Source organism: Trichechus manatus, unplaced genomic scaffold (genome assembly GCF_000243295.1).
Source record: "Trichechus manatus latirostris isolate Lorelei unplaced genomic scaffold, TriManLat1.0 scaffold00024, whole genome shotgun sequence".
NCBI lineage: Eukaryota > Metazoa > Chordata > Mammalia > Sirenia > Trichechidae > Trichechus > Trichechus manatus.
Window position 1 is genome coordinate 18,350,329 of NW_004443960.1, and position 23,678 is coordinate 18,374,006.

Here is a 23,678-nt window from a genome sequence, read left to right on the forward strand (position 1 = left end):
TAATGAGAAACTGTTTGTTCTGTAAACCTTCACCTAAAGTACAATAAAAAAAATTTTCAAAACAAGTTGAGTAAGAGCAAGTAAACTGAAGCACTCGACTAAAGTAAAATGGCTGCCTTCTCGTCTTTGCCCCTGCTGCTAAACCATCTCATCAACATCACAGTAATAGGATTTACAACACACATGAAAATCACATCAGATGACAAAATGGTGGAAAATCATACAATACTGGGAATCATGGCATAGCCAAATTGACAACGCATATTTTGGGGGGACATAATTTAATCCATGACAATGGTGCTAATGCTGTTGGTTTCCTGACAACATTTTTGCATAGCAAGAGATTAGGGACTTCCACCCAGACAAATCAGAACTGAGACCTATGACTGTGAAACAGTAACAGAAAGCAAACAGTTCCTTTCTCATCCGCAGGGATCGTCTTCATGCCAGGGACTACCCAGCTGACAGCCAAGGACATTCTCTACCGACTACAAAAGTCTGAAGCCAAGGGCATTGTGACCACAGATACCCTTGCCCCAGAGGTGGACTCTGTGGCTTCTGAGTGCCCCTCTCTGAAAACTAAGCTCCTGGTGTCTGATTACCGCCGTGAAGGGTGGTTGGACTTCCGGTCACTGGTCAAGTGAGTTTCTGGTCACTTAATGATTGTGCTGTCTGCAGTCCGGTGGGAGAGGCCATCTGCTCCCAAGTGCTGGGAGACAGGAGGCCAAGTGATGGGAAGCACAACAGGTTGGAGGCCAGACTGTCTGAGTTTGAATTCTGGCTCTGCCACTTGTTAGTGCTATGTCTTCAGGCAAGTTATCTAACCTCTCTTAGCCTCAGTTTTCTCTTCTGCAAAATGGGAATAAGAGCAGTAACCATCTTTCAGGGTTCCTCTGAAGATTAAAGGGGTTCATAATCATAAATCACTTAAAGCATTGCCTGGGACAGAGTAAGTGCTATTTAAGTATTTGTTAAAATTTTTTTATTCACTGTATTTCCCGCATTTTTCAAATGAAGAACTGGAAGTCCACTTGTTCAAATTACCCCTAAAGTCACTGTGACACCTAAGACCAAGAGAACTAGTTTTTCCTCCAGTGTTGCAAACCCCTAGTTTCCTGACTCCAAACCTCATATTCTTTCCTTTGCTTCTCCAGAGGATGGAAAAACAGCAAATAGGACTTTTCTCCTTTTGTCTTAAATCCCTCTACAGATCAGCTTCTCCAGACCACACCTGTATTAAGTCAAAGACAATGGACCCAATGGCCATCTTCTTCACCAGTGGAACCACAGGCTTCCCCAAGATGGCAAAACACAACCAGGGACTTGCCTTACGATCCTGCCTCCCTTCATGGTAGGAAAAAGGACACTAAGTTAGACAGTGGGTCACAGATCTGGAGTGGGGTATGTGTGTACGTGTGTGTGTGTAGGGTATAGGGTGTATGGGTCTGTGTGGAGAGGGTAGATATGTGTATGTGGAGGATGTACAGGTGCAGTGTGGAGAATGTGTATGAAGAATGTGTGTGTGTGGTGTGTGTGTGTGCACATGTGTGTAGAGTGTGTATGTAGGGTGTATACATCTGTGTGAAGAGGGCAGATATGTGTGTATGGAGGATGTGTAGGTGCAGTGTGTGGAGAACATGTGTGAAGAGTGCGTGTGTGCGTGTGTGTGTATGTGTGTTCTGTCTAGTTCTGACCTCTGAGGGTCTCAGGGGTGAAGGCTGGGGAATCGTAAGTGTTTGCTGACAGAGGTCTTGGAACAACACAGGAAACCCATTTGTGTAGTGCCTGAGCAATTCCATAGGAGGTGGGGAAGAAATGGTGTGGGTGGAGGCAATAGGAATTCTTCAAACCACACAAATAGAAAGTTATTGTTTCCTTATAAGTGCCTCCAGGGTTTGTTGGTGAAAGACAACATGGTTCTGGCAATGGGGCCTGGGGTGACAGGTCCCCTCCTGGCCTCCATTATGGGCAAGTTGAAGACGGGTTTCCAAATAATAAGCTGCTTGTGGAGACATACCTGGAACCAAGTCACACCCTCAGCCATGGCCGCTAAAGTAAACCAAGCAATACAGAGAGGCTGAAGCACTCACCTCAGGGTTAATCATTTAATCAACCCTCAATCAAATCTCTTCTCGACCCCCTCTTCTCCCAAACTAGTAATATTCAGACCAGACCTAATTCTATATATTTTCTGAATTATTAAACCAGAACTGGAGTTATAAAAGGCTTCTTGTGGGCAGTGGGTTTCGACTGCATGGGCATGGAATAGACTCCATGGCAACTAGTTTGGTTTTTTTTATTTAAGCAGCAAAAGCCTAGGAAGAATGGGAATAAGGGGAATGCAGGGCTTTCCATGCAGTGGGATTAATACATGTAAAAACCAAAAAACCAAACCTATTGCCATTGAGTCAATTCTGACTCATACCAACCCTATAGGACAGAGTAGAACTGCCCTATAGGGTTTCCAAGGAGTGGCTGGTGGACTCAAATTGCCGACCTTTTGGTTAGCAGCCATACCTCTTAACCACTGCACCACCAGGGCTCCAATACATGCAAAGGCACATAGGTATAAAAAGTAGTATTCTGAGAACTCCGAAGATTTAAGGATAGCTGGTGTTTATTGGCTGGTGAGGGACCCATAGGAAGAAGGGGAAAAGTACACAGGGGCCAGATCATGCAGGGACTTATGGGCTGTGGTGTGGAGTTTGGGCCTTATCAGGAAAATGATGGGGAGGCAGTGAGAGATTTTCAGCAATGGGGTGATCTCATCAGGTTTTGTATCCTGCAGCTGTGGCTGCAGGATGGAGAATGACTTGGAGAAAGTGGGACTGGAATCAGGAAGACCAGTTAGAGGCTCTTGGAATAATCTAAGTGCAAGATGATGGTGGCCTGGACTAGGTGGCAGAGAGATGAAAATAGTGAGTACATTTGAGATGTTAAGAGACAGAGTCTACAAGAGCTTCTGGCTAAATGTGGGAGGTGAGACAGAGAAGGGAGTCAAGGTAGACTCCCAAGTTGCTCGCTTGGACAGTTTCATGGCTGGTGATGACATTCACTGAAATACAGAGAACACTGGAGGAGAATCACCTCAAGGAAGGCAGGAGAGATTATGATCTGCTGGCTTTGAGGTGCCTGAGACACATCCCAGAAGACATATTCAGTCCAGTGGGTAGTTGGAGGAAGTGGTGAAGTTCAGAAGAAAGGTTCCCCCCACAACCCTGTAACTAGTAATTTCCTGTGGATGTGACACAATTCAAAGAGAGATAGGATGAAGGAGTGTGGGTGATTCATCAAAGCCCTCCCCACTAATAGAAAAGCTCCTCAAAGCCATAGCCGGCAAGTGGAAGAGTTGTGTTTCCTCAAGAAGCTATACACACACAACTCCCTCAGAGGCAGTAAGAGTAGGGTGGAGAAAAAAGAAACCTTCTCCATTCTACCCTCCAACAATAGATAAATTATTGTCTTAGAATAACTGCTTCCACTCCTTTGCCAAGATAATGTATTAATTAGGATTCTCTGTCCATTGCAAATGACAGAAAACCCAACATAAACGTCTTTAAGCCAAAGAAAAAATAACGGAATGTATTGGCTCATGAAATAGAGAAGTCCAGGTTTTGGCTTCAGACATGTCTGGATAGCGCTGGATTAGGTTTTCATCTCTCCATCTCTCAGCTCTGTTCCTGCTATGTTGACACTGTTCTCAGAAAGGTCCATCCCTATTGTACCCACATAGCTGGCAGCATCACCTGGGACTATGTCTGCAACAGATTCAAATCCAGCAAAGGACCACCAGACTGGGTCCCAGCTTTCCCAGCAAAAGCCTTGAGGATCATTATGACTGTACCAGTTTAGGCCGCTTGTAACTAGGGAATCATGACTGATCAATTAGCACACCTTTGGGAACTGGGGTGGATCAGCCCCATATAAACCACATGAACTGGAGTGAGAGGGGTGGGTTCCTACCCGAAAATCAGAGTCCGCTGTCCCCAATCACACAGCTGAGATGACTGTATTTTGGAGCTAGCAGGAAATTTCTACAGCTGAAGACGTCCGATATCCTCTGGTGCCTGTCGGACCCAGGCTGGATTATGGCTATCATGGGGGCCCTGCTTGAACCATGGACAGCAGGGGCTACTGTTTTCACCTATGATCTGCCCCAGTTCGACCCCAAGGTCATTGTACAGGTAAGCAGAATAACCTTTCAGTAGTAACAAACTCCTGGAAGAAATCAACATTTCAAGGCCAAAAGCTGGACTCTCCTTAGAAACATTTTACTTAGCCAAGAAGCCCATTAGCAATATATAATCTTGGTTCTGGGTTTCTCAAAGTGTGGAACATTGAATCACAGTCACCCATATCATAATCACATCAAGATGTAACCTTGATGAAAATGCATATTTCTGGGCCCTCTCCCAGACCTATGGGTTAGTCTTCGTGGACATGGGACCTGGAACATACATTCTGAGAAATTAAAACAATCAGAATAAGCCTGGGTCTCCTGCATTCTGGCCCCTGGCTCAATCAGATAGCTAGTGTGGTGTGTGTGTCTGTGTGTGGTGTGTGTGTGTGTTGTTACTCAGAAAGTGTTTAAAAGCAGAGCACTTGGAATGTAACAGATAGACCTTCTTATCCCAGTTTTGCCATTTATTAAGCTGACTGCTTAACCACTTTGAGTCAAAGTTTCCTTATCTGTAAAATTTTAATGATTACTAACTTATATAATTGTGAATATTAATGAGATGATGCAGGCAAAATGTGTAAAGTGTTCAGCCAAAGGCTGACACATAAGAAAAAAGCAGGTATCGAGTCGATTCCAACTCATAGCAACCCTGTGTGTGTCAGAGTAGAACTGTGCTCCATAGGGCTTTCACTGGCTGCTTTTTTGGAAGTAGATCACGAGGTCTTTCTTTCGAGGCACCTCTGGGTAGACTCCAACCTCCGACCTTTTGGTTAGCAGCCAAGTGCATTAACCATTTTCACCACCGAGGGACTCCAGCACGTAGAAAGGATTCAATAAATGCTACATCATGGTGACACTGAAGCCACCTGCATGAACTCTTTCAATGTATACCTCTTTACCTGAAAATTCCCTTATATCTCTACTTAGGTCCTTGCTTTCTATCCCAGAGGCAGACCCGTCCCTCCACCTGTCAAAGTTCAACCTCCCCCGACCACAACCACCCCAGATCATTTCTGTTCTCTCTGTCCCTCAAGGATTTCCTTTTATTAATCATCTACCTTTTCTCTTGTATTTTCAATCTCTCACTCTCCATTAACTCAACTTCCTCTGTCCATAAACATGTCCAAAATTCCCCATCCTAAAAAATGCCTTCCCTTAACCCTGCCACTTACTGGGCCAACCCTGTCTTTCCTGCCTTCATACCACACTTACCCATAGAACATTCTCTGCTTGTTGCAGCCACTTCTCCACCCAGCTTACTCGTGAACACCACAGTCCTCCAAGGGTCAGCCCTTACCTTTCCTCTCCCTCTGAGCCATCTCCTTCACTTCCACTTCTTCAATCACATCAGTGCAGGTGACTCAAACCTGCACCTCGGGTCTAGTCTTCTCTCTTCAGGCTAATCCCCCCATGTTTAGCTGCTAGTTGTTCAAGTCCATCTCATCATCCCTCCAGCACCTCACACTTCCCTTCCCATATCTCACCGCCCTCACATCAATATCTCCTCCTGCCTCTCATCATGATTTACTGCCCACCTCCTGCCAGTCTCTAAGGCTTGTTAAACAAAAAGTTCTGACGAAGTTAATTTTCCAGAGTTTATTTAGTTTCAGAAAAGGTTCATGAACCGACAGCACAGTTTCAGTGAGACATGCTCCACCAGACAGAGAAAGGCTGGGAGTTTTTCTGAGAGATAAACAGAGAGAGAGAAACAAAACAAAGCATCCTTTAAATATTTTTACATACCATCAGGTCATGTAAGAGCAGGACGTACAGAACTCCCAAACGTTTAAACCTATCTATTCAAAAACGGTTTAATGTCTGAACCCAAACTTCTGAGCCAGCAGGCAAAAATGTTTGTGCATACCAAATAAAGTCAAAGGATAGAGAAATTTCAAACAGGGGTGGGGGGCCTCCCCCAGGTGGAATCCTCTAAGTCCCTTTAATGCTTTAACTCTTTAAAGGGGCCTCTTTAATTCTTCAAGTCCAGCAAGTCTGGAGAACAAAATACAAACTCAGCAGGCTTAAAGCTGCACAAAAGACAATGACTCCACTCTTCTCCCCTCTCACCAGGTCTAATTCTCCCTCACACTATGTTCGTGTTGGGTGTCATCAAGTTGATTCCGACCCCAAGTGACAGAATAGAATCAGAACTGCTCTATAAGGTTCCCTAGGCTGGTGGTGCAGTGGTTAAGCGCTCGGCTGCTAACAGAAAGGTCAGTACTTCTAGCCCACCAACCGCTCAGTAGGAGAAAGATGTGGGATTCTGTGTCCTTAAAGATTACAGCCTTGGAAACCCTAAGGGGCAGTTCTACGCTGTCGTATAGGGTCACTGTGGGTCTGAATCAACTCGACAGCGAGGGGTTTGGTTTTTGTTTTTTTATTTTTTTTGGGGGGGTGGCGGGAATCTTTATGGAAGCAGACTGCCAGGTCTTTTGTCCCTCAGAGCCTCTGGGTGGGTTCAAACCACCTACCTTTCGGTTAGCAGCCGAGTGCTTAACCATTGTGCCACCAGGGCTGGTTCTCCACTATGTAGGGTGTCCCAAAAGTCTTGATGTAGTTTTAAGATTGGATAATTTCAAAAGTATTAATGCTACCAATTTACAAAAAAAAAAAAAAAGATTTGAAAGTTTAATTATTCAGATTTATTTTCCACTGATTACTTTTGGGAATTTTTAATATTAAATTTGTATTTTAATTTATTGTTTCAGTTCCTCTGATTAAAGATAGAAAATGTTGACTAAAATGAAAAACAAAATTAATTAAAAATTTACTATTCAAAATTCACAAAACAAAATATTCCCTCCATGTTCTCTCTGCCCTCCCCTCCTCAAATTAGGCCTTCCTGCCAGATCTGCTACAAGAGCTTCCTGCTCCCTGTCTCCCCACCGCCGGAAGCTGCAAAGCACCTAGATGCGTTAGAAATTACAACTTAAAACCTGTTGCCGTTGAGTCAATTCTGACTCATAGCGACCCTATGAGACAGAGTAGAACTGCCCCCTAGGGTTTCCAAGGCTGGAAACCTTTACGGAAACAGACTGCCGTAGCTTTCTCCCAAGGAGTGGCTGGTAAGTTCGAACCACCGACCTTCTGGTTAACAGCCGAGTGTTTAACCACTTCACCACTAGGGCTCAAAATGACAACTTAGAACTTTGGGGAGTAGCGTCTGGGGTCTTAAAAGCCTGTGAGTGGCCATCGAAGATACTCCACTGGTCTCATCCCATCTGGGGCAAGAGAGAATGAAGAAAAGCAAACACACAAAGGAAAGCTAAGTCCAAAGGACTAATGGACCACAACTACCACAACCTCCACCAGACTGAGTCCAGCACAACTAGATGGTGTCCAGCTACCATCACCAATTGCTCTGACAGGGATCACAACAGAAGGTCCTGGACAGAGCTGGAAAAAAATATAGAACAAAATTCTAACTCACAAAAAAAGACCAGACTCACTGGTCTGACAGAGACTGGAGAAACCCCGAGAGTATGGCCCCTGGACACCCTTTTAACTCAGTAATGAAGTCACTCCTGAGGTTCACCCTTTAGCCAAAGGTTAGATAGGACCATAAAACAAAACGAGGCTAAATGGGCACACCATCTCAGGGGCAGGGACGAGAAGGTAGAAGGGAACAGGAAAGCTGGTAATGGGGAACCCAAGGTCAAGAGGGGGAAAGTGTTGACATGCCGTGGGGTTGGCAACTAATGTGACAAAACAGTATGTGTATTAACATATTTGTATTAATTGTTTAATGAGAAACTAATTTGCTCTGTACACTTTCAACTAAAGTACAATGAAAACAGAAAAAAATACTAACTGTTAAAAAAAAAAAAGATTACACCTTAGACTATAATTATCATAGACAATACCTGGTAAGCACCTATTAAGCATCAGCCTCTGGAAAAGACCCTTGACATGTATCATCTTCAATCTTTACACACTGAGCATTGCTCCTTCGGGTGCATGTAACAGAAACCCACTTCAAAGTAGCTTAATGGAAAAAAGGGGTCATGTGGGCATTTCAAGACACTGGAGGGAAAGAAAGGAGCCCTGGTAGTGCAGTGGCTAAAGCGCTCAAAATGACTGCAGTTGGAACCCACCAGCTGCTCCTCGGAAGAAAGATGCTTCCTTACAGATTACAACCTTGGAAACCCTATGAGGCTGTTCTACTCTGTCCTATAAGGTTGTTATGAGTTTGAATTGACTCCACACAATGCAATTGATTTTTTTATTTTTTTGGCGGGGAAGACGAGCAGCTGAGCCTGCAAGGATCTCTGGAAGAGGAACCAGATTGATAAAAGGAATCAAGGCAGCCTTTGGGTCTCCTCTCTGCTTTTCTCTGTACATCTGCTCCAGTCTATTTGCAAACCTGCTTTTGCCTCTTCACATGCGCAGGGCCAAACATGGCGACCGCAACAACCACAGGTGTACGTTTCTCCTTTCCAAAGAACCAATCCAGACCAACTAGAACATGAGCAGTCCAGCCCGAGTCAGCTGTCCATCACCAGTCCAACTCTCTGTGCCCAGGGCAAGAGCCAAACATGGCTGGCATGGGGGTGGGACCCTTTGGGGCGGCAGCAGTGGACCTGGGGGTGAGGGTAGAAGAAGAAAATAACAAAGACATGGAAGCCAGAGACTAAAAACTGATTGGATCCAGGGAGAGAGGGACCCAGGATGGCGGCAGATTTCCCCAAAGTGTCCTTTATGTCGCACCATGGTCCTGCAAGCAGTGGACGGTCCCATTTGACAGATGAAGAAGCAGCACCGCAGAGAAATTAAGTAACAGAGTCAGGATTTAAATTCCAACCAGGAAGACCCCAAAACTCACATTCTCATCTTTACTCTTTCTCACTCTCCATATTTCCACCCTGACCTGAAACCCTGAAAGCATCCCACTTCTAGCCAAATAAAAGTGAAGACCAGACATTTTAAACCCTATGTAATCAGGCTCCAACTAACCCCATCCTTCTTAAACGTATTTCTTGTTCCTTTCCTATATATCTAAATAAACCACGTTACTCAGCTACACTTAAATGTTTCTTCTGCTCCTAGGACTTTGCTCCTGCTCTTCCATCTATCTTCAATGGCCTCCCCTACTTCTCTGCCTGTAGACAACTTCTCCTTTTGTTAATGCCCCAACTAAATGCCCCCTCTTCCACTGACAGCCCCCCTCCAACAACCCAACCAGAAGGAATATAATCTTCTGCTATATCTTTATAAAGTCTCTGGGTGGTGAAAACAGGTAATGTACTCAGCCACTAACTGAAAAGTTGAGTCCACCCAGAGGTGCCTCAGAAGACAGGCCTGGCAATCAACTTCCAAAAAATCATTAATTAAAACCCCACAGATATTGGTGATGGTTGCACAACATAATTGATGTAATTGGTGTCACTGAATAGTACATGTGAACAATGTTCAACTGGCAAATGTGTTATCTATATTTTTACAAAAACAAACAAACAAAAAACGTTATGGAACACAGTTCTACTCTGACACATGTGGCATCACCATGAGTCAGAGGTGATTCAAAATCAATTGCATTTTTATGTCCTTACAGAACAGTCTTCGAATCACTCTCATGATACCTACCAAATTCTGCCTTATCATTTGAGTCCTGTCTTATCCCTTCTATTAGTACCTACTCTCCATAAGAGTTGGGAACTTATCTTATTCTTCTTACTTTCCCCAGCAATACCTGACCCAATGCCATGTACAAAACTCATGCTCAATCTATGGATATTGAATACATTAACAAACAAATAAATGAGCTTTCCTCGAGGCGAGGTCAGAACTATAATGCTAATAATTGGCTGAGAGTTTTTATCTTAATTGTAAAAATATAATCCCTTCTCTTCTCACTTTTCAGACGTTCCTCAAATACCCCATCACCCAATGCCTTGGTGCACCAACAATTTATCGAAAGATTTTGCAGCAGAATTTCACCAGGTATGGTAGAAGTGGCTGGTAACAGCAATCTCTGGGTAGGATTTTAAGTAATCATGGTTGTTTTCTCCTTTGGTTCTTTGAGGGTGATCGGTGCATATGTGCCTCCGTGTGTGTGTGTGTGTGTGTGTGTGTGTGTGTGTGTGTGTGTTTTAACTGTCAATAGTGACAATTATCAGCCAGTCTAATTAGTTCATTAAAGCAGGACCCAGAGAACCTAGAGAAACACTTCAGTGAGCCTTGCATCATTGTGGGTTTATTCTTTTTAAAATATTTTTACTGTGAAATAACAGACATACAGAAAATGCATAGAACATGAATGTGCAGGTTGATGAATTGTTTGAAAGAAAACACCTGCGTAACCATCCAACAAAGTCACAAAAATAGAATACTGCTAGCACCCCAGAGACCTCCATATGTCTCTCCCCTAAAGGAAACCACTATACTGACTTTTATGGTGGTCACCTCCTTGTTTTCTGTTATAGTTTACCTCCTAATGAAACATTCCTAAACAAATAATTCAGATGTATCTGCTTTTGAACCTTTTGCATGTATCATAAATTATTCCATTATATATAGCTTCTTTTGTTCAACATTATGTTTCTAACATGTATCCATGCTGTTGAATCTGGCTGTAGCTAGTTTATTTTCATCCCTGCATAATATTCCACTGTATAAAAATAGCACAATTTTTAAAATCAATTCTACCATTAACTGACATTTGGGTAGTTTCCAATTTGGGGCTATTAATGAATAATGCTGAATTGAACTCTTGTACATGTACCCTGGTGCAAACAAGCAGGCATTTCTGTGGAGTTTTTTCTAGGAGAGGAATTGCAAGGTCACGTTAACACTACACACTACCACTTCCTTTCCAAAGTATTGAACCAATTTATGCTTTCACGAGCAGGTTAGGAGAATTCCTGTTGTTCTACATCCTTGTCAACTCTTGCTATTGTCAGTTTTTAATTTTTAATAACTCATAATCTGGTGAGTATGCATTGTGATCTTATTGTAGTTTGAGTTTTGGATTTCCCTGTGTCCGAGTGTTAATTTTTAGCCAAACTGAAATCTGCTCTTTGAACCTCATGGGCATTTATGTATCTTTTAAAGACTCTGAAATTGAAATGTTCCCTTCTGCTCCACTTCTGCTCTGACACCAGCTGCACAGGCAGCACCTCCTCCTCTGACCCTAACCACCTGGAGTGAGGTCACAGCTCATAAGTTAAAGGACACAGTCCTCCAGACGGCCAAGTCTGCCCAAGACCTCAGAGGCAAGCCATAAGCTTGGAGTCCCCACAACATCATCACTTCTGACCTGCTGGCTATAAATTCAGCGGTTCCCTCTGCCTCCTCAAGATATCAGTCACAGTTTCAGGGGTCCCCAAGCCCCCCTTACTTCTGACTTGTTGGTTTCCACTACTCCCTTGGGCTTGATAATGCACAAGAACAACTCACAGAACTCAAGGAAAGTGCTATACTTAAACGATTACATCTTTATCATAGCAAAAAGGATACAAAGAGACGTATAGGACACACAGGGCGAGGGTTCCCAACACAGAGCTGCTGTGTTCTCCAAATAGGGATGCACTATCTTCCCATGCACATCGATGTCTATCACCAACCAGGAAGCCTGTGGAACTTCAGTGTCCAGAGCTTTTATTGGCGGTCTCATTATGTAATTCAAACTCAAGCTTCTCTCTTCTGAGGTTGGTCGATATCTTGAGGTTGATATCTGGCATAGTCAGCCCCAATCCAACATGAGCCATTAACCCTCAGGTGAGGTCATCAAAGACACTTCAATCATCAATGACTCTGCAATCATTGGGGAAAGTCCAAGGTTTTGGAGGTTATCTCTCAGGAACTAAGGACAAAGACCAAATTCTTTGGATAAAGTTAACTTCTTTATCCCACATACCCTAAATGAAGCTAGCCCTCTGTTCCTCACTCTTGACTCTGTATGTACCACAAGGGAGTCACAAAGATGAAAAGGTGATCCAGATGCCTGCTATCTCCCTTATCCCCAAGATCTGGCCTGCCTCAGCCCCATACCAACTGGTTCTCACACCTCAATCACTTTGTCATTTTCTTCAGAGAATCCAATCATTATTTTGTGACTGTTTTTGTGTTCTTTATGGAAGATTCTTGGGGGGAAAATGAGGAAAGGGTTTACATCACACAATGTATCTAGCAAACTACTGCAAATGCTCATTTCAGACTTTTCTGTTCTTTCCAAAATCCTTTTTCTCAGTGCTGCCACCTGTTATCCTTCTCCACTCTCCCCCACTCAGTTCAGTCCTCCCTTACATCTTCAGCAATTCATTTCCAAGCCCTAAGTTTCATATCCCACTCAGGAGTACAAAAGTCTCTTCAGTTAACATACCACTGTATCAGTCAGGGTTCTCCAGAGAAACAGAACCAGTAACAACCAACATATATAAAGAGATTTATTTAAGGAATTGGCTCATGCTATCGTGGGGGCTGACAAGTCTGCTATCTATAGGGTAGACCAGCAAGCTGGAAACTCTGCAGTAGTCAATGTTGATACTGTGTTCTTGAATCCAAAATCTGTAGGGCAGGCTAGCAGACTGGGCAAGAGTTTGCTTTGCAGTCTTGAGGCAGAATTCCCTCCTCTCTGAGAAACCTCAGTTTTTGCTCTTAAGGCCTTCAAATGACTGGATGTGGCCCATCCATGTTATCAAAGTCAGACTCCTTTACTTAAAGTGATGGTTGATGTTAACCACATCTACAAAATACCTTCATAGCAACACCTAGATTAGTGTTTGATAAAATAACTGGGTACTAGAGCCTAGCCTCAAGTACTAACCTAAAGATTGGCAGCTCGAACCCACCCAGCGGCACCACAGAAGAAAGGCCCGGTGATCTGCTTCTGTAAAGATTACAGCCAAGAAAACGCTATGGAGTAATTCTACCCTGTAACATATGGTGTCACCATGAGGCAGAATTGACTCGATGGTAATGGATCATGGGTTATAGACTAGCCAAGTTCACATGTACCACTAACCATCACACCTACCCTCCGCAGAAGGCAGTATAGTTCTACTGTCATTCTAGCATGTCCTTGAGGTCTTATCCTTCACCCACTTGACACTGACCATGGGTAAAATGCTCAGAAGGTAAGAAAGTGAGGAAGAAGAGTATGAATAATCCAGATAACAAAGCTGTGTTTGCTCTAAATGCAGTTGAGCCTGGGGTAGAACCTCCAAGGCCCTACCTGAAATCCCTGACTCCTTGCATTCCCATAAGTCTCAGGTTCCCAGCCCTGGAGCACTGCTCTACTGGTGGAGAGGCTCTGCTGCCGGAGGAGCTGGAGAAGTGGAAACAACTGACAGGCATTCTGCTCCACGAGGCCTACGGACAGTCAGAAACGGTAGGTGGACAGGGCCCTCCTGGGCCAGTCTGGATATGCTCAGCCATCAAGCCCAGCAGATGAGCTCAGTCAGGCCACAAGTGTGTTCAGACGCACAACACTGCTAGAAGAATATGGAAGGCTCACGAGCTCTAGGCTCATTTGCCCGAAATTAGTTTGCAGAAAGGCAATTCACAACCCATCAACTTATCAAGGAACCAATGTGTTGAAAACGATTGGACAAGAACTTTAAAAGGGGTCTAAGGACATTTTGCCATTGTTCCTGTCATTGTTAGCTCAGGGGAACCCAAGAAATGGTGGTGGGATAGGAGCCACCAACATGTTCTGCCCACTCCACCATCCCTTCCCAGGGCAGCAACCACAGAGGAAGTGTGGGAAAGGACTCTAGAAGTTCACTTCTAGGTGTTTCTGATGAGAGCACATAGGTCTGATTGTGGGACACCAGTGGGTGGAGGGGCAGAGACTTTCTGTATACACCAAACACACACGCACACACATGCACATGCGCACACACACACACACACACACACACACACACACACACACAGAGTAATACCAAAGAGGGCCACTGGTCACTGAGCCCCCAAGTGCACAGGGTATTTGGAATATCATGTAGGTCTCGAACCTCAAGAATTTACCAGTGATAAGGTTGGTGGGTAGCTCTCTTTCAACACATTCTCAATCCATTTTCGATACTGGATGGAGGCTCCTCCCCCCATCTTCCTACTCCCATCTCAGACCCTATAGCAAAATGGCTGCTTTTGTCCCAGTTCACATATGTGTCTGATAGATTTTTGCAAAAAAAAATAAATCAGTTAACTGGTCTGCTTCCAGGCCAGATGCAGGTCCTGACCTTGAGTGGCTCACAGTTTATATTTGGGCAAGGTGGGAGTTGGGGGTGAAGAACTGCATGCTACACTCATGACCTCAGTCCGTTTGCATCCATCAACATTTGCAACAGCAGATTACTCCCTTATACCTGGATGGTGCTTCATTTCTCAAAGCACTTCCACACCTATTCACTCATCCATGCAACATTTTTCATGTACCTACAGTGTGAGCATTCTTGCCTTCCATGCAGGAGACCCAGGTTCCATTCCCGACCAATGCACCTCATACGTAGCCACCACCCATCTGTCAGTGGAGGCTTGTGTGCTGCTATGATGCTGAACAAGTTTCAGGAAAGCTTTCAGACTAAGACAGACGAGGAAGAAAGGCATGGCAATCTACTTGCAAAAATCACCAATGAAAACCCTATGGATCATAACGGTCCAACCCACAACCTATCGTGGCGATGGCATAGGACTGGGCCCAGACAGTGTTTTGTTCCATTGTTCATGGGGTAGCCATGAGTCAGGGGCTGACTCAATGGCAGATAATAACAATAATAGTATGGACAGTGACACGGCAGAGGAGAAAGAGCTTCATTTCCCAGGAGCTCAGAATGGGTACAAGTCCAAGCCCTGCTAATTTTAGGCTCCAATACCTTAGACATATCATCCAATCTTCCTGAGTCTCAGCTTCCTCACCTCTGAAATGGGAATGATAATGCTGATCTTGCAGGGTTGTGTTAAGGTAAATGGAAGGAAGTATATAAAGTTCTGGCCACAGTTCCCAGACCACAGTATGTGCTCACATTGTAGCTACTGTTGTTGTAAGTAGGTGGGTAATGTGCTAGATGCTGGGAATGCAGAGATGAATGGGAAATCTCTATTCTCAGGGTGCTCATGACCTACCAACGGAAACAGACAGAAATAATTATAATGCCCTGTGGGCTACAGCAGAAGCATGGGGGAAAGTACCGTGGAAGGAGAATCTTCCAACTGACTTTTCTTAGAGGCTGAGTAATACCTCGAAGTGGTCATGGCGCAATGGCTAAGTGCTCCACTGCTAACCGAAAGGTCCATGGTTCGAACCTACCCAGCAGCTCTGTGACAGAAAAGAACTGACAAGCTGCTCCATAAAGATTACAGCCTAGGAAACCCTCTGCAGCAGTTCTACTCTGTCACATGGGATTGCTGTGAGTTGGAATGGACTCGACGACACCTAACAACAACAACATTTATTGAATACTTAGTGTGTGCCAGGTACTTATTAAGAGTTTTCCATATATTCACAGGCACGCTGAGAGGTAAGTATTGTAATTATTCCCCTTTTAGAGAGGAAGAGATTAAGGGAGATAAATGGCACAGCTCGTGAGTAGTAGAGTCAAGACTCACACCCTGGTGGGTTTGACTGTGATGCTCTTAGCCACAGAAAGATTGACAATCGAAAGAACTGTAAGGAAGGAATAAAGTTAATCAGGAAGACAAAGGTGGGTGGGACATAGCTGTTGTTGTGTACTCTTGAGTCAATTCTGCCCCTATAGGACAGAGCAGAACTGACCCATAGGGTTTCCTAGGCTGTAATCTTCATAGGAGCAAATCACCAGATCTTTTCTCCCACGGAGCAGCTGGTAGGTTTGAACTGCCAACCTTTCAGTTAGCGGATGAAGGCTTAACCATTGTGCTGCCAAACCAAACCCATTGCCGTCGGGTTGATTCCAACTCTTTGCCACCATACAGGACAGAGTAGAACTGTCCCATAAGGTTTTCTTGGCTGTAATCTTTACAGGAGCAGATCGCCAGGTTTTTATATTCATGGAGCCACTGGTGGGTTCAAACTGCCGACCTTTCGGTTAACAGCCAAGCACTTAACCATTGCGCCACCAGGGCTCCTTGGGGCATTGCTAGCAGAGGGAATAGCAAAAGCCCTGAGAAGCTTGAACCCACCCAGCAGCACCACAGAAGAAAGGCCTAGTGATCTGCTTCTGTAAAGCTTCTGTTACACAGCCCTGAGAAGTGGTTGAGGCAGGATTCCTGTCACCATTCAACAGCACCTGGTAAATGTTGATTGAATGGACTCATGGCTTCACTCTGGCAAACTGGCACATTCCTGGCATATGGTGGGCACCCCACATCCCACATTACATGCCCACAGCCCCCAGCCTTGCTCCTCTGGTTCTTTCTTTGCCTCCACACTAGGCTACCAGCTCCTGAGGACTCTGTAGCCAGTACCTAGCACAGGGCCAGCCCATGTCAGGTACAGCAAATGTCAGCTGAGTAGAGTTGAGTCAAAGCACAGAGACCAGAACCCAAACCTTCTCACTTCCCCACACGGACTCTTTGTGCAGCATCAAATCACATCTGAGAGCCAAGGGATTCTGTGTGTGATTCTTGCTGCATGGTGACCAGCCTGGACTCTTTTGCCAATCCTAGTCCTCTTCTTTTTTAACAGGGAATACTATGCGCTATTTCCAGGGGAATGAAGATCAAGCCGGGTTCCTTCGGGAAGGCTATCTTACCCTATGACGTCCAGGTCTGGCCCAAGAGCATTCATTGTCAGAGAGTAGATAGGACTTGGCTGGGGTTGTACCACATGCGGCACCTCGTGTCATAACCAGTCATGCTTCCCTGCACTACTTGTCCTTCCTCCTCTCCCTATGTTTCGTCCAATTTCCTATGGAGGTTTCCACTGAGAACTGCAGTGTCGTGGGCACTAATGCAGCTTGCCCTGACAGCTAGAGGCATTACACACAGTGAATAAGAACAGAGTACCTGGAGGTAGTACTGGCAATTCTTTCCACCAGCTGGTGCCTTCAGTTTTCCTTGAACAATGTTTTCTAGCAGGAAGAAACATTTACAATGCCTGTATGTTCGCGTTTGATGGCAAGGACCAGGCAATGTTTCCTTCTGTTATACGTAAGGTAGCTAAGAGTCGGAGCCGACTAGACAGCAGCAACAACAACATTTGTCTGTCAACCAAACAGATTCATGACTTGGGTTTCACCATTTGCTGGTTTCAAAGACTTTTGACCATTTCATTACATTTTCAACGGGGCTCCTCCACCACTACCCCCTCTCACTATCCCCACTGATGCCACATGAATGAGCCAGGTACTACTTGGGTGGGACAGGGGGGCTTGGGGCAGAGTGGGATTCACAGGCCTCTTGCTCCAGATCATTGACGACAAGGGCAACATCCTGCCTCCCAACACCGAAGGAAACATTGGCATCAGGATCAAGCCCATCAGACCCATGGGCCTCTTCATGTGCTATGAGGTAAGGATGTGCCATCTGCTCCCACTCTGGCCCCCAGAATCCCTGCAGAGAGCCATCTAGATGGTAACAGGTGGACGCAACTCTGCATCCTGCAACTTCTTCAGATCCTCTTCCATTGCTCCTATACAGCGACGCCTCTCTGATTGACACCTCCCCCGAGACCAAAGCTCAGAGTGCACTCCCACATCTCTGCCTGTCCTGACCCATCTGTCACTAAGGGTCGACTGATGGGGTAGAAAGAAGACTGGCTTCAGGACTGCCAGACTTGGGTTTCAATGATCTCCTGTGGTTAAGAACGTAGGCTTTGACGTCAAACACAAAGGGTTCAAATACTGACCACCCAACTTACTGGCAATAGGGTGTGAACAAATCACTTAACCTCAGTGAGCCTCCAGGGGGCGATATTATCCCAATTTTACAGACTGTCTTAGTTTCTTAGTGCTGCTGTAACAGAAATGGCGCAAGGTGTGACTTAAAAGAACAGAATTTTATTTCCTTGCAGTTTAGGAGGCTAGAAGTCTGAATTCAGGGTACCGGGGCTCTAGGGAAAGACTCTCTCGCTATCCGATCTGGGGGAAAATCTGTCGTTCCTCAGTTCCTTGGCGATCTCCATGTGGCATCTATCTTTTCCTATTTGTGCTTCCTTGTCTCTGTGCCTAATCTGCTCTTTTTATATCTCACAAGTGATTAGCTCTAAGACATACCCTACACTGAAATGTCCTCATTAACAAAACAAAGAAAACCCTGTTTCCAAATAAGATCATATCCATAGGTATAGGGGTTAGGATTACAACACATACTTTGAGACACAATTCAACCCAAAACACAGAGGAAGAAACTGCAGCTTGGAGGTGTTATGTGACTCTCCCATATCAAATAAATGGCTGATCCAGATGCAAAACTATGTCTTTTGGGCCCAAAGCCCTTACTCTTTAATTTGGGGAAGGAGTCCTAAATGAGAAACCCTAGAGTTACAGAAAGCAGAGAAAAGCTATAAGGAAACCTGCTGAAACTCTTCATCAAAACAAACCTCAGCCCTCCCAGGTTAGTAGGGGTCATGAGTGGGAAGTTCTCAGCTTCCACGACGGGCCATGTAAAGGTGACCACAGCTCAGAATCTGATCTCAGGTTCCATCTCTTTTCTCCAAAGTCACAGTCACTGGAAGCTCTCCTGGTGTCACGGTTGTCCTCACATTATGGCCTCAAGGGGGCGCCACTGCTCTTGTGATACTACTGCCCAAAACACAAATGTGCAGCCCTTAGCCTTAATTCCCAGAAGCTCAACTTTAAGGTTGGCTAAATGAGAAAATAACCACAGAGTAACTCGTATAGAGATCAGTGGTTCTCAATCATGACTGTACATTATATAACGTTTTTGAAATGACAAAATTATAGAAATGGAGAACAGATTAGTCATTGCCAGGGGTTAGGAAGAAGCACAGCGGGTAGGAGGAGGGGGGAGGGAAAGCAGGGAAGAGGTGGGTGTGGTTATAAAATAGCAACACAAGAGGTCCTTGTCATGATGGAACTGCTCTATATATGGACTGTAGTGGTGGATACACAAACCTACATATGTGATAAAACTACAAAGCACTAAACACACTCACACAAATGAGTATAAATAAACCTGCGGAAATGTGAGTAAGATTGGTGGATTTTATCAGTGTCAGTATTCTGGTGGTAATATTGAACTATAGCTTTGCAAGATATTACCACTGGAGGAAACTGAATAAAGGGTATACAGGATCTTTCTAGTTTTTTTATTTTTTTAATAATATTTTATGATGTTTTCAGTGAAAGTTTACACAGCAAGTCAGGTTCCCATTTAATAATTTATACACAATTTGTTCAGTGACACTGGTCACATTTTACAAAGTACATCAACTTTTTCATTATTTCCATTCTGATTGTTCTGTTTCCAGTAATCTAGTTTCCCCTGCCTCTATTATTTCTTACAACTGCATGTACATCTACAATTATCTTAATTACAATAAAAAGCTTAATTTAAAAACACCAGTCACACACACAAAAATACCAGGATCAAATGAGATTGTATTTTGGGAAGAAAATTCATTCCGTATATGTTTGTTAAGGCCACCCATACACCAGGAGCTACGGGAGCACTGAGCTTACAACAATGAATAAAAGAAACAGGTTTCCTGTTTTAATGGAAATTTTATTTTAGAGGAGTGCCAGAGAAAAGTAAGTTGTTTTTAAAATTGTCATTAAAATCGGTTTAATAATGTCCAGTGATTGGACAGTAACATGCACCGAGTGCTCATGTGTAAAGAAAATAGACTCAGAAAGATTACAAAACCTGCCCAACCGCCAGTTACAGTTGGACAGGACCTGAACCCAGATCTGAGCTCCAGGTCGGTGCTCACCAGCTCTGCACTCGCTTCCTTCAACAGAGGGGTGCTCTTCTCTTTGCAGAATGACCCAGAAAAGACAGCCCAAGTGGAGTGTGGGGACTTTTACAACACTGGGGACAGAGCAACTGTTGATGAAGAGGGCTACTTCTGGTTCCTGGGGAGAAATGATGATATCATCAATGCTTCTGGGTAGGTGTGGTTGACTCAGGGCCAGCAGGTGTCATCCTCACATGCCTAATGGGATCTGGCTTGCCAGGTCATTCTTCCGTGCACTGGTGAGGGAATCCTCAGCCTAATTCCAAATAGAACCAGGTTTATAGGCCTTCGCCCAGGGCATATCTGTTTGTGCACCTCCCCCAAACCGTGTGTCCAGAAGAATCAATCAAATGAAGTTCAAGTGGGTCTGGAAGACGGAACAAACTCATAATAAGACATCATGCAATGTAAGGGGGCGATGGCATTGGGAAGGGGTCATTTGCTTTGGTCCCCATTTGTTGGGGGAGCTTATTTTATGCTTGTGCTCCTCATGTGGGGCCCAAGATGTTACAGGAGAAACATAATAATAGTTGTTGTTGTTGTTGTTAGGTGCCATTGAGTCGGTTCTAACTCATAGTGACCCCATGTACAACAGAACGAAACACTGCCCAGTCCTGCGACATCCTCACAATTGTTGCTATGCTTGAACCCATTGTTGCAGCCACTGTGTCAATCCATCTCATTGAGGGTCTTCCTCTTTTTCGCTGACCCTCTACTTTACCAAGCCTAATGTCCTTTTCCAGGGACTGAACCCTCCTGATAACATGTCCAAAGTATGTGAGACATAGTCTTGCCATCTTTGCTTCTAAGGAGCATTCTGGTTGTACTTCTTCCAAGACAGATTTGTTCCTTCTTTTGGCAGTCCATGGTATATTCAATATTCTTCGCCAACACCATAATTCAAAGGCATCAATTCTTCTTTGGTCTTCATTATAACCTTTATACAGTACTTGGAGCCCTTGTGGTGCAGTGGTTAAGAGCCTGGCTATTAACCAAAAGTTTGGCAGTCCAAATCCACCAGCCACTCCTTGGAAACCCTATAGGGCAGTTCTACTCTGTCCTATAGGGTCGCTATGAGTCAGAATCGACTCGACGGCCATGGGCTTGGTTTTTTTGGTTTTATAGAGTACTCAGGCTATGAAAGGACTCTCCTAAGAGCTGTTTAACTCATTTAACCCAGTCCTCAACACTATGTTGTTGTTGTTAGCTGTCATCGAGTGGGCCCCAGAATCATGGAGACCCCATGTGTTATAGAGCACAACTGTTCCATAAGGTTTTCCTGGCAGATCGCCAGGCCTTTCTTCCATGGAGTCACTGGGTAGGTTCGATTCACCAACCTTTGGGTTAGCAGCTGATTACAAACTTCTTGCACCACCCAGGTTCCTTCAATGGTATAAGGCAGATGCTAATGTTATCCCATTTTAGGATGAGGAAACTGACTCACAGAGCAGTGAAGAAGGTTGCCTTAAATCCCAGAGGTATCACATGGTGGGGTCCAGATTTTAACCCAGGTCGTCTTGTTCTGAACCCATGTCCCTACCCCCACACACAAAAAAAAAAAAAAAAAAAGAGAGAGAGAGAGACATTACCCTACAGCAACAATTCTTGGATATTACAGGAAATTGAGTATTCTTTTTTAATTTCTAAAGCAAACATTTATATATTGGGGAATAAGATGCCAAATTCACATAAACGACAAAGACAAAATTTGAAGCTTCTAAGAAATTTCACACTGATGGAAGCTGCTTAAGCCAAGGACCCAGAGCTCTGGAAGACAAACCATCGCGCCCTTTGTCAGCTGAGGCAGTGAGAACCCTGGGGTGCACCTGAGCATTGGTGTTTCCCAGCACAGAGTATCAAGGCCTTCACTTTTCAGTTCCAAGACACAGGCAGGTCTTGAGTCTTGGGCTCCCTATGCCAGTTACTCTCTGTGCCAAGGGCCCTCCAAAGCTGATATTTAAGCAATGGGTCACCCTAATCTGGCATCTGCCTCCAAAGTCATGAAAGAAGAAACAGCTGATCTTGCAGGTACCGAATCGGTCCAGCTGAGGTGGAGAATGCCCTGGCGGAGCACCCAGCGGTGACTGAGTCAGCCGTGGTGAGCAGTCCCGATCCCATTCGAGGGGAGGTGAGTAGAGGACACAGATGTGATCATGTCTGTGTGTGGGCACTAGGAAGCCAGAAGCAGAAGCAACGTCAAAGCATTATCTAGCCAGCCTTGGTCCTATGGCACAGAGGGCGTAACTGATGTGTGTGTGGACTTATACTGTGTGTGAGCAGGTGGCACTGGGCCTCATCTGTGGCACTGTAAACAATGATTATGAATGATCATGATGGTGATGATAATGACAGCTCGTGTTTAATGAGTACTTACTACGTGCCCACTCATTTAACCCTCACAACAACTCAGTGGGTTAAAAACCCATTGCCATCAAGTCGATTCCAACTAATAGTAACTCTATAGGACAGACTAGAACTGCCCCATAGGGTTTCCAAGGAGTAGCGAGTGGATTCGAACTGCTAACCTTTTAGTTAGCAGCCAAGCTCTTTAACCACTGTGCCACCAGGGCTCCAATGAGTTAAGGACTCTTATTATATCCATTTGATAGATAAGGAGGAGTCCCTGGGTGGGCAAGCAGTCGGCTATTAACCTAAAGGTTGGCAGTTCAAGCCCACCCAGCTGCAATGCAGAAGAAAGGCCTGGCCATAAAGATTACAGCCAAGAAGACCCTATGGCACAGTTCTATTCTGTAACACGTGGGGTAGCCATGAGTTGGAATCGACTGAAAGGCTATGGGATTGGTTTGGTTTTTATAGTCGAGGAAACAGGTATAAAGAGGTTAAGTAAGTTGCCTGGATCACACAGCTAATAAGTGATGGAGCCAGAATGGGAATCTAAGCAACCTGGCTCCACAGCATGTATTCCTTGATTCAACAAGTATTTATTGAAAACGTAAAAGTTCTGTGCAATTAAATTGGGAATATCATTAATCATCATCATCATCATCAATTGCTAATGCTTATCACTCACTAGGTTCCATGCAGCGAACTAAACATACAATAGCAGTAAAAAATTATAATGATGCTACTACTAATAATAGTAACAATAAATTTAAACTAGCCAGATGGTTCACACGTATCATCACTTAGAATATTTACAGATACCCAGTAAGAGATGATCTTTTTTTACTGTTGTAGTTTAAATGAAGTTTACATTTCAAGTTAGTCTCCCATACAAAAATTTATAGATACATTGTTATGTGACTCTAATTGCTCACCCCATACTGTGACAGCACACTCCGCCTTTCCACCCCCGATTCCCCATGTCCATTCAACCAGCTTCTAACCCTCTCTGCCTTCCCATCTCACCTCTGGACAGAAGCTGCCCGTTTAGTCTCTTGTATCCACTTGAGCTAAGAGGCACACTCCTCACAAGTATCACTTTATGTCCCATAGTCCAGTCCAATCCCTGTCTGAAGAGTTGGCCTCGGAAATTGTTTTAGTTCTGGGCTGATAGAGAATCCAGGGGCCATGCTTCCCAGGGTTCCTCCAGTCTCAGTCAGACCATTAAGTCTGGTCTGCTTACTAGAATTTGAGTTCTGCACCCCACCTTTCTCCTGCTCCATCAGGGACTCTCTCTTGTGTTCCCTGTCAGGGCAGTCA

At 44.5% G+C, this 23,678-nt stretch overlaps 1 protein-coding gene across 1 annotated transcript in view; it reads left to right on the top strand.

Moving 5' to 3' along the window:
- Positions 1–23,678, top strand: part of ACSM1 (acyl-CoA synthetase medium chain family member 1) — a 46,874-nt gene that overhangs the window by 19,742 nt on the left and 3,454 nt on the right. Inside the window, exons 3-11 of the mRNA XM_004373308.1 lie at positions 433–640; positions 1,211–1,351; positions 4,025–4,184; positions 10,041–10,120; positions 13,385–13,508; positions 16,785–16,865; positions 17,507–17,608; positions 20,041–20,168; positions 22,044–22,143. Of these exons, the coding sequence (XP_004373365.1) occupies positions 433–640; positions 1,211–1,351; positions 4,025–4,184; positions 10,041–10,120; positions 13,385–13,508; positions 16,785–16,865; positions 17,507–17,608; positions 20,041–20,168; positions 22,044–22,143 (1,124 nt within the window). The remainder of the gene's footprint in view (positions 1–432; positions 641–1,210; positions 1,352–4,024; positions 4,185–10,040; positions 10,121–13,384; positions 13,509–16,784; positions 16,866–17,506; positions 17,609–20,040; positions 20,169–22,043; positions 22,144–23,678) is intronic.